Source organism: Lacerta agilis, chromosome 14 (genome assembly GCF_009819535.1).
Source record: "Lacerta agilis isolate rLacAgi1 chromosome 14, rLacAgi1.pri, whole genome shotgun sequence".
Taxonomy (NCBI): domain Eukaryota; kingdom Metazoa; phylum Chordata; class Lepidosauria; order Squamata; family Lacertidae; genus Lacerta; species Lacerta agilis.
The window spans coordinates 30,964,873-30,975,911 of record NC_046325.1 but is presented as its reverse complement, the minus strand read 5'-3'; the positions used below and the strand labels follow the sequence as shown (position 1 = coordinate 30,975,911).

At 46.9% G+C, this 11,039-nt stretch overlaps 1 protein-coding gene across 1 annotated transcript; it reads left to right on the top strand.

The window, feature by feature from the left end:
* Window positions 1-772: 772 nt before the first annotated feature.
* On the top strand, window positions 773-10,990 carry SCRN2 (secernin 2). The gene is made up of 8 exons (XM_033169605.1): window positions 773-894; window positions 2,139-2,317; window positions 3,576-3,757; window positions 4,949-5,148; window positions 5,768-5,983; window positions 7,597-7,762; window positions 8,923-9,103; window positions 10,368-10,990. The coding sequence occupies exons 2-8, from the start codon at window positions 2,144-2,146 to the stop codon at window positions 10,527-10,529; spliced, it is 1,281 nt and encodes a 426-aa protein (XP_033025496.1). The 5' UTR covers window positions 773-894; window positions 2,139-2,143; the 3' UTR covers window positions 10,530-10,990.
* The last annotated feature ends 49 nt before the right edge of the window (window positions 10,991-11,039 follow it).

Here is an 11,039-nt window from a genome sequence, read left to right as displayed (position 1 = left end):
CTCCAGGGATGGCAAACTACACCTGCTGAAACTCCCTCTTGTACACACCTATTAAAGGCCCAGGAGCCTAATAATAATAATAATAATAATAATAATAATAATAATAATAATAATAATAATAAATATCCTTCCTGAAGCTGGGCATCTTTAGTGTACAAGACCACAATGGGTTCAGCGCCAGATTACCAAATAGGCAGAGTAGGCTTTTATGGGCCCTGCAACAACGGATCAAAATAATATTGATTTGATCTTGAAATTACAATCAAGCTGTGTTTGTGGGAGGGCGTGTGTGCTATTGGTTTGTTTGTTTTTGTTTTACTATGTATTTTTTATTCTCATTCTGTATTTTCCTGTTGTGAAAAGCCATGGGCTCTTCAGATGAAGAGTGGTAGACACATTTAACAAAACAACAACAATGGGGGTTCATTGGGAGAATTTCCTGCCTCGTGAGAAGGAGCTATTTGGAATTTCCACCTCGGGGGGCCCCAAACACCTTAAGCCGGGCCAGGTTTGCGTCTGCGAACGCTTGGGAAACTTTTTTTTTGTGTTTTACTTCGCTTTGTCCACTCTTAAGAGAAACCTGCGTGTTCCATTGGGCTCGGTACGTGATCAAAGGGCGCCCTCTCGTGTCCCTCTGCGGCAACGACAGCATCACACACACACACAACCCCCCCCCCAAGCCCCACACACGTTTTCTTTAATAAATCATCCAGGCAGCTCCAAACTTAAGCCGGTCCTAGCGCCGCCGGTTCTCCAGTGCCGTCTTAAGCTTTGCAAAGTTTGACCCCGGTTTGGTGCAGACGGCGGACTCGTCTCCTCCCTAAACGCAACAGATCCGGAAGTCGCGGCGGGGGGAAGGTTAACCGGGGCTCCTGCCTCCTGCATCAGAAGCCCGTAAGAGCCGTGGGGGATTTGGGGCTGGGCTGGTGGGAGGGAGTGCAAGCACAAGAAAGATATTTTATCAAGGGCTATAGTATAACTCAGCAGGCCCTGGGCAAAGCAGAAGGGGGGAACAGCTGCAAGCGTAATAGCAAATAGTAAACGGACCAGCATGGTGAATCGGCTCGATTGCAGCAGCAGCAGGAGGAGGAGTGAGCGAGACGTTTCAAAAAGGGATAAATTGCGAAGGGCCTACGAGAGTTAAGGAAAAGTGCAATAGTCACCGCCAAGCCCTGGGCGCTGCAGGGATTGGGCTAGGTAGGGCGATCTTTGTAAAGTATCCTTGAGCAGGGACCCCACCCCGCAAGTCCTGCTAGGATAGACATGGGTGAGTCGGGGGGTGGATAATACAGTAGTAATAATAATAATAATTAATAATAATAATTAATAATAATAAATTTATTATTTGCACCCCACCCTATGTTGGGAGGCTTCCAACATAGACAGAAGCATTATAAAACATTAAAAACTGCACCGTGGCACATGCCCTCATATTGTGCTTGACATGAAAAAGTTACACGGTGCAAGGTTCTCTGCCATGCATAGCACACACTGGAGAGGGAGCTGGGCTTTAAATATTGCCCCCCCCAAAAGGCTTGTGAAAAGTTTGGGCCCTGCAAAGGGGAGGGAGAACATTAGGAAGCAGTGGGGGCCAGGGCTTTTTTCAGCCAGAACTCACTGGAACTGAGTTCTGGTGCTTCTCAGGTGGGCACCATTGCCATTAAGAGAGAACGAGGGAGGCATTCATAATGAGTTCCAGCACCTATTTTCATACAGGTGTTTGTAGGAGTAAAATATAAGCATTTCAGGGAGCCTGCTGTCCCTGTTTGTGAGGGCCATCTTTGCATACCTTTAGCTGATAAGGCTATGATCCTAACCCCACTTGCTAGCGAGTAGGTTGCACTGAATTCAACAGGGCTTTGTTTTGAGTACAGGTAGGTAACTGGAACTATGGAAGGCACCACATTGAGCCGCATGTTATCTGGAGAAGTGTGCATGCACACGAAAGCTCATACCGAGAACAAACTTAGTTGGTCTCTAAGGTGCTACTGGAAGGATTTTTTGTTGTTGTTGTTTTGAGTAGGTATGCTTAGCACTGCATTGCACAGTAGCTTCAAATAAAGTGGAAGTGAAGAGAATCTCATCCAAAGCTTGGCAGGAGTGGAAACTACAATCTTCAGCTGTTGTCTTGTTTGTAGATAGAATGGCTGATCCTTGTCCCCGTGGACCCTCCTCCTGCGACTGCTTCGTCTCTCTTCCCCCGGCCTCTGCAGCCAGAGAGGTCATATTTGGCAAGAATTCTGACCGGCCGAGGGATGAAGTCCAAGAGGTAGTCTATTTCCCAGCTGGAAGCCATGCCAAGGGGTCAAAGGTCCAGGTGAGCAGGCAGTACAGGAGCATGGAGGTGCATTTATGGGAGAGGGCCATGTTCTAGAAAGCAGTGGGGAGTTAGATCTCCAAAATATCTATTGCTGCAGTCTATCAGGGCACACAAACAACCCCCAATTACTGGCATATACAGTCTCTTAAGAACAGAGTACTTTCCAAACAGTGACCAGGTTTGCAGGTAAGTGGTAAGCCAAACAATGGTTTATCAAACACTGGTTTAGCATACTGGTCCTCAAACTTTTTTCTCTGGGCCACACTTTCAGAATAAAATTTTTGCTCATGCCACACCAAAATTTTGTGGATAATTGGAAAACAAAAAGATCACAGCTAGGATTGTCATCAGTATGACCTGATGCTTTTTGTTCTCATTTTGAAAATATATCCATATTCTGCAAATAAAAATAATTGCTTTACACTACACTGAAAGGTTTAAATGTTTGATTGTCCTTGAATCTTCCTGCCACACTTGTCGTTATCTCCTGGCACATCAGTGTGGCATGCCATACTTGTTTAGAACTGCCAGTTTAGCATGGAACATATGGAGTCCATGGTCACTTTGCTTCTACTGCTTTGCTGTGCCTATGGTTTGGCCTAACATGCCGTCTGAACCTGGGCTCATGGTTTGTCTTGCTCCAGACAAACCACGAACTGCAGCCAAGGTTTGTTCTTGTTTGCATCCCATGGTCTGCCTGCAGGAGACAAACCATGAGCCCAGGTTTGGGCAGCATGCTAAGCCAAACCATGGATTAGCTCTCTGCAAATCAGCTGGACCAGAGAAGGAGCAAAGCAGCCATGATCTTCCCTCGAGTAGCCTGCACACTCTGCATTATGTGAGAATTGAGCCACTTAATGCACTGCCAGCCCTGCCCTTCTGGAGTCCTGTGTTCCATTCTGGGTACTACATTTTAAGAAATACGTCGGGAAATTGGAGTACTGTATGTATAGAGGATGGCAAGTTACGTTCACATTAGCACCTTGGAGCTCAGTGAAGTTGTGCCGCCCACCCCCTCATTTAAAAGCTCTTTTCCCCATAGCTGTTCACATCAGCACAGCTTCATTAGTGTCAGATTCATTTCAGTAGGGTGCTGATGGAGAGGGGATATCTTCACCCTATGCAAAGATGAATTAGGAATGGCTTGAGAAGCAACGCATTGAACAGGGAAGCGTATCACTCTTGTGAGCAAAACCACAAAAATAATGAAAGCACCAGTGTGGACATTCGTTTCAAAGGCTGCCTTTCCCCCCAGTGCACATATATTGAAGTGGACCAGGTTGAGAAGACCCATGCGGTCATCCTCAGCCGACCAGCCTGGCTCTGGGGAGCTGAGATGGGGGCCAACGAGCATGGGGTCTGCATCGGCAATGAAGGGGTGTGGACCAAGGAGCCCGTGGCAGTGGAGGAAGCCTTGCTGGGCATGGATCTGGTCAGGTAAGAGGCGACATGTTGTGCGGCTGTGAATCACCATCAGCTTGTGACGAAGTTGTATTATCTGCTCCTCTGTAATTGCACAGCTGGCCATGAGCGTAGCCAGGATTTTTATTAGTGGGGCAAGCTTTCATTAGGAGGTCAGAACTTTTTATTGATTAAGGGGGACAGCTGCCCCCCCTTGGCTACGCCCATGCCGCTGGTCCACATGGAAGCGGAGATACTGTGCATATTTCTGGACAAAGATGTCTGGCCTCAGTTCTTGCATCTGTATAATGGGAATGACAGTGAACACCCTCTCGACAATTGTTCTGAGAACCAGTGAGCTAAGAAGAGTTACAGCACTATAGTTGTTCATAATAGTGCCTTGGGAACTCTATGGTTCACCTCCTTCAGCCCTTCGTTGATGCAGGAAAACAGCATCCTTGGTAGGTTTGAAAACCTCCAGCGAAGGAGAGTCCACATTCCAAGGCAGTCTGTTCCACGATTAAACAGCTGGAATCATCAGGAAGTTCTCCCTAATGTTTAATAAGAAAGCTTTTTCTTGTAATTTAAGCCATTGGTTCAGGTTCTGCCTTGTGGAACTGCAGAAAACAAATTGCTTCATCATCTACCGTATAGGACAGCCCATCAAATATTTGAAGGTGGCTATCATATGCCCCCCCTTTAATCTTTCCCCCCAGACTATATAAGAATCACAATAGCAAACGGTTGTAATTGGTGCCCTTTAAACCTGGTTCTCCCACAGTATTGGCAGATACTGGAAACTTGTTTATTTCTGAAGCCTTTTTAGTCCTGTTCAGTTACTTCAAAATTCCCGACAGGATGAACAAAAGAGAGTCAAACACTGTCTGACTTTTTAATAGTGATCAGTCACGGTTTGCAAATGATCTTACTTAAAAATCCCTGGTTCGCCTAAAACCCTCTTTAAAAACTATATTGAGAAAATATATTGCTTTTTAAAGAATACTGTAATAAGTTCAGTGCATCAATTAGGGCAGAGGTGGTAAACCTGAGGGCTTTGAGCTGTTGCTGGACTACAACTCCCATCATCCCTGACCAGTGACTATGTTGGCTGGGGCTCATGGGAAGTGGAGTCAACGACGACTACAGAGCCACTGGTCATCCATCCCTGAATAAGGTAGTTCACAGCCAGATTTGCAGAGGTAGTAATGACTAAATAATGTATTTCAGGCTCGGTTTGGAGCGGAGCAACAGTGCCCAGGAAGCAGTCCAGGTTATAACAGCCCTCCTGGAACGTTATGGCCAAGGGGGCAGTTGCAAGGAGGAGCCGACCCCTTTCATTTACCATAACACCTTCCTTCTTGCGGATCGCACTGAAGCCTGGATCGTAGAAACAGCCGGGCGGTTTTGGGCGGCTCAGAGGATTCGAGGTGGGTGCATTGCAGAAAGAGATGATAGGACACCTTAGATCTTAACGGATACACAGAAATATCTGGCGTTGCTCTTTAGCGAATGGTCCAGGCTTCTGTTTGCTTCCTTTGCCGAGATTCCTAGTTCAGATTCTGCGCTGAGAAATGTTCAGTTCTGAACCCTGCATGTGGTTAGAAGGGGTGTCTCCACCCCCATCGTCCAGCCTGGACATGGAGGTCCAGCTCCGAGGGCCTTCTGGCGGTTCCCTCACTGCGAGAAGTGAGGTTACAGGGAACCAGGCAGAGGGCCTTCTCCGTAGTGGCACCCGCCCTGTGAAACTCCCTCCCATCCAGTGTCAAGGAAATAAAAAACTGTCATGACTTTTAGAAGACATCTGAAGGCAGCTCTGTTTAGGGAAGTTTTTAATGTTTGATGTTTTATCGTGTTTTTAATATTCTGTTGGGAACGTTAAGCTAGGACATTGGATCTCCTCTGAGGAAAAAGGAGGTATATAAATAAACAAATAAAAACCTCGGGCTGTTGAGATGTATTATGGGATTGTATTCCAGATTGGCTGAGCCCTTTTCAAACTTCCCACTGGTTGAGCAGGATCTCTTTGTCTCTCCTTCCACCCTGCAGAAGGTGCCCGGAACATTTCCAACCAGCTGAGCATTGGTACCGACATTACCTCTGAGCATGCGGGCCTCAGGCAACATGCCCGGGAGCAGGGATGGTGGAGTGGCCAAGGGGCGTTCAGCTTCCTGGAGGTGTTCTCTCTCACCCACCAGCCTGTGCGCATGGAGGCGGCCAAAGCTCGCTATTGTGCTGGCCAGCAGCTGTTGCGGCAACATTCAGGTGTGTATCCAAAATACGTAGAGGTGTTGTAGGGTTTTGGGAGCTTGTCTTTTTGTTTTGTTTTGGTTTGAAAAGACTTTTATTTGATTTTACAAATGCAAAGTTATATAAAAGAATCCAAATATATATCCATATACAGAGATTCCTCCAAATCTTGGAACTCCCCCTCCCAATCCCCTCTATGGGGTCCCATTTTAACATTTAATACTACATATTCTTCAATACGCCAACTTTTATATCGGGCATCCCCAACCTGCAGCCCTCCAGATGTTTTGGCCTACAACTCCCATGATCCCTAGCTAACAGGGCCAGTGGTCAGGGATGATGGGAATTGTAGTCCAAAACATCTGGAGGGCCAAAGGTTGGGGGTGCCTGTTTTATATCAATCCGTATTATCCATGGTAATTGTTACGCTACAAGTGAAATCGAAATCCTGCTAGTGTTTCCATCTGCTTACAGTGGTCTCCTAAATAACTTATTTTTTTTCCTGTTCTTTTGTAAAGTTTTTGTACTCTTGGTTTCTGAGTTTTCCAGTCAGCTTTGCCATCTCGGCATAGCCCATCAGCTTGGTTTGCCACTCCTCTCTGGTAGGGACTTTGTCTTCTTTCCATTTCTGGGCTAGGAACATCCGGGCGGCTGTTGTTCCATACATGAAAGGTCTTTTCAGTTCCTTTGGAATGTCGGTACCTGTAATTCCTAATAGAAAAGCTTCTGGTTTCTAAACAAAGGTTATTTTTTTTTTCCATTTCATTTTATCTCATCTCCCAGAAAGCTTTTATTATTATTGGCTTTGTTTTGTGGAGGGAAGCGAGTTGCAAAGGCGTCCCTTGGAGCCCCTTAATGTTGGTTCAGACAGTCAGAAGCGCAGCCCAGCTGGTCACGTGACCCCACTGGGGTGGCAGCTGGAAATGCCAACATCCTCCTGGTTGCCTAGCAAGCATCACTCAAGGGGGACCCAGAGAACTTTAAATTATGGGGCTGCAAACCAAATGCTATGTAACAGATCTATTTAAAAGATGTGGTTTTGGATGTAGGCCGGAAGATCTATGCGGTAGTAATGGGTAGATCTCTCTCTAATGCTGACACCGGATTGCGAGATTGGTTACCTTGAGACTCCTGGCTCTTTTGTTTCTACCCATTTTGTTTGGTGCGGTGGTTAGGCGTTGCATTTGGGCGTAGGGGGACCCACCTATCAGCTGATGCAGAGAAAGTGCTTATGAGCACATGCATAATGGTTCCCTTTGCCCTTACCACTTGGCAACCTCACCTAGTCCTTCTGCATGTCGGTTTGGGTGGGGCAGAAATTAGTCAAGAGGAAGTGACTCTTGGATAAGTAATAAGGACATTTTGGTGCCCGATTCAGAAAGTCCAAATGGGTGACCGTTTTCCAACAGGGCTCGTGCGGGAGACTTCCCCGGTGGATTGTGCCCAGTTGGTCTGCCTGCCTCCCACTTTGCCTCTCTTGAGGCGGTTCCCCAAATCTGCCCCTTTGCCTGGGCTCCATAGTAGAGCAAAGCCTCCGTCGGGTATTTGTGAATTCTGACACCTTGACTGGTTTGCCCGCTCTTCTGGTATCGGTACAGTTTCCCCTCTTCCTCTTTACCGATGTGTAGGGCAGATCACCGCAGAGACCATTATGACCATCTTGAGTGACAAGGCCAGCGGGATCTGCGTTGATTCGGAAGGTTTCTGCACCACGGGAAGCATGGTGTCCGTCCTGCCGCAGGATCCCCATCTGCCTTGCATCCACTTCTTCACGGCCACGCCAGACCCTTCCAGGTAAGCCGAAAGCTCTTGCTTCGTTAAAATTGGCAAGTGCACATGCCAAGTTGAGAAGAGCCCTGCTGGCCAACCAGAATAGCTTGTGGAAGTGCATTTGTTATTTCAGGTGAATTCCTTATTCCCCAATAATTTGTGGGAATGGGAAAGCGTTTTATGTGAACAAAATAACTGCGCCTTTTACAGTTACTGAAGACCAGTCTCCAACCAATATATAATCTATGGAATGGGATAAGTACGACATACAGTAATCTGAAATTACCTTTCTTGTAAAACCTTGTTTTCTTCCACCAGCCTCCACCTTGAGATAATTATAATGGTAATGGTTGTGTGAAACTTCATCCTGTCAGTATTTTATGCTTCATTTAATAGGTTTCCTTTTCTGCAGGACTTTCCAAAATATGCTTTTTTTCAGAAATGCTGTTTTGTTTTTGTTTTTTTGCCCCCTAACAAAAGTCTAGGTGATACTGAAATTAAACGATGGATAAAAGGAGCACAGTTGTACCTCGGCTCCTGAATGCCTTGGGAGTTGAACGTTCCAGCTTCCAAACGATCGAAAACCAGAAGTGTTTTCCAGTTTTCGGACATTCTTTCGGAAGCCGAACATCCAGCGGGGCTTCCGATTGGCTGCAGGAGCTTCCTGCAGCCAATCGTAAGCCGCGCTTTGGAAGTCGAATGTTTCGGAACTCGGAACGGAATTCCGGAACATATTCTGTTCAACGTCTGAGGTACGACTGTATTAAAAAAATCTTTACATTTCAAATTAAGTAAAATGGCAGTAAATGTGTGGAGACTCTTCTCAGGGCATGAGTGCAATAACCCTCTCCATCAGGTGCTCCCCAGCAACTGTGAATCAACAACCATGCTTCCTCTAAAACCTGGAGGTTTGCATGCAGCCATCCTAGCTAGTAGCCACTGGCAGCCTAATCCTGCATGACATTGTCTAACCGTATTTTAAAATTTGTCCAAGTTGGTGGTCACCACTTTGAGCTTCAGAAAAGCAGCACATTGCATTTTTGTTTTAATTGTTTTTAGGTTGTTGTTTTTAAAATATAAATCATGTTGTCATGTTCATATCTTCCCTCTGTGTTTTAGAGGAACTGTTTGATTAAGAGTGGATGGTACATTGTCCAAATCCTCTCTTCTCTCCTGCTCGGCAGGTCGATCTTCAAACCCTTCATCTTCGTTCCCAACGTCACTTTCTTTCACCAAGTGCAATCGCCGACCTTTGGCGACAAAGACCCCGTCAGGGAGATGCCCAGGTTTCAGAGGCGAGTGGACCGACGGCACAATCTCTACAGGGAACACCAGTTAGTCCTGGACACCATGGACCGCAATGAGGTGAAGCCCTGAAGAACCACTTGCAGTTACTGTAGATCGGGGCTGGAGAACTTATACCGACTCCAGATGCTGTTGGACTACAACTCCACTAATCTCTGGCCCTTTCACCCATGTTCTCATTCTGAACTCTTTCCTCTAGCCCCAGCTCCTTGTCACCTGATATTTCCCAAACTGACTTGGTTCTACTTTCCATGTTCTCTGAATTCCGCTCGTTGGCTGCCTTTATTTCTAGCTCTCTCTTTCTGTCCTCCTTTCAGTCACTTCCTTTCGTTTTTATTAAAAGTTTTTTGGGTTACAAAAGTACATAACAGTCATACCTTGGATCCCGAACGCCTTGGTACTCAGACATTTTGGCTCCCGAACGCCACAAACCCGGAAGTGACTGTTCCGGTTTGCAAATGTTCTTTGGAACCTGAATGTCTGATGGGGCTTCCCTGGCTTCCGACTGGTTGCAGGAGCTTCCTGCAGGCCAATCGGAAGCCACGTTTTGGATTCTGGATGTTTTAGACTTCTGGAATGGATTCCTTTTGACTTCCGAGGTACGACTGTACATCATCTCTGTTTTCAGATCATAAAGTCCTTTCTACAGAACGCCTCTAATCACTTTCCACCTGCTTTTCCCCGTTTCTGTTGCTCTTTGTCTTCCCCTCTTTACCACCCAGCCAGGGTTTAAACAGCCCTGACTCAGGATGTGGCCCCAACCAGTTGTAGCCCCAATGCATTACCCCAGCTTTTCATGAAACCTTGTGGGTGAGCGAACTGGCTTCCAAGTCCGCCCTCCCACCCCTGGATGACATCAACCATGGGTATTGAGGGGCGGCATCTGCCATGCCAGGGATGGGTGACAAGTTATGGCAACACCCTAGGTAAAGGTAAAGGGACCCCTGACCGTTAGGTCCAGTCACGGACGACTCTGGGGTTGCGGCGCTCATCTCACTTTATTGGCCGAGGGAACCGGCTTACAGCTTCTGGGTCATGTGGCCAGCATGACTATGCCGCTTCTGGCAAACCAGAGCAGCGCACGGAAATGCCATTTACCTTCCCACCGGAGCGGTACCTATTTATCTACTTGCACTTTGACATGCTTTTGAACTGCTAGGTTGGCAGGAGCAGGGACCGAGCAACAGGAGCTCACCCCGTCGCGGGGATTCAAACTGCTGACTTTCTGATCGGCAAGCCCTAGGCTCTGTGGTTTAACCCACAGCGCCACCTGCTAAGGTCCCCATAATTAATGCCCCATTCTTTCTCTCCCCCCCCCCCCCAGCATGAGCGCCAGAGACTCCAAGAGATTATGCGAAAATTTCAGCGGCAAGCACTGGAAGCCATGAAGAACCTGCTGGCAGGCTCCTTCACTCTGAAACCCCAGGAGCTGGCTGACCTCTTCTATGACTGTGTGGTCACAGAACTCACGTTATATAAACAGTAAGATCCCTATCGGGGCAGAGAGATTGAGGTTCGTTCCCGAGACCACTGAGAGTTCCATGTGTGAAACAAACCCTACTTGGATTATATGATACGATGATAATGCACCTTTAAAACAAAAACAAAAAAACCTTAAAATTGTGGAGTTGGTCTATGAAGCCTTCAGAATTCATTGTTGCTGCAAGAGTGAAGACCACGGACATGGTTGTGGCTTTGAAAAGTTCGTGAAGGCTGGTGGTTCTGAAATGTGGAGCAGCCTCTGCATCTTAAGGGCTACAGACAAACAAGGGAAAGGGGTAGCACTTTAGTGCACTTCTGGAATCTCAAACTGGCTACTGTCAGAAGCAATGAAGTGGAGCGAGATAAGACATTTGGAATTGTTTGGCCTAAGCGGTTGGGGACGCGTTAGATAGATCTCAGTCTGCAAGATAGATGGGTCTCCATTTTAGTTTTATCACTGGTTTGGAGGGAGGGACCGAGAAAAATAATCTGGGAGAAGGGCTGTTCCCCCCCT

Coding starts and splice junctions, on each gene's coding strand:
- SCRN2 (XM_033169605.1), top strand. CDS start 2,144: ATGGCTGATCCTTGTCCCCGTGGACCCTCCTCCTGCGACTGCTTCGTC. Junction 2,318..3,575: donor CCAAGGGGTCAAAGGTCCAG/GTGAGCAGGCAG, acceptor CTTTCCCCCCAG/TGCACATATATTGAAGTGGA. Junction 9,104..10,367: donor ACACCATGGACCGCAATGAG/GTGAAGCCCTGA, acceptor CCCCCCCCCCAG/CATGAGCGCCAGAGACTCCA.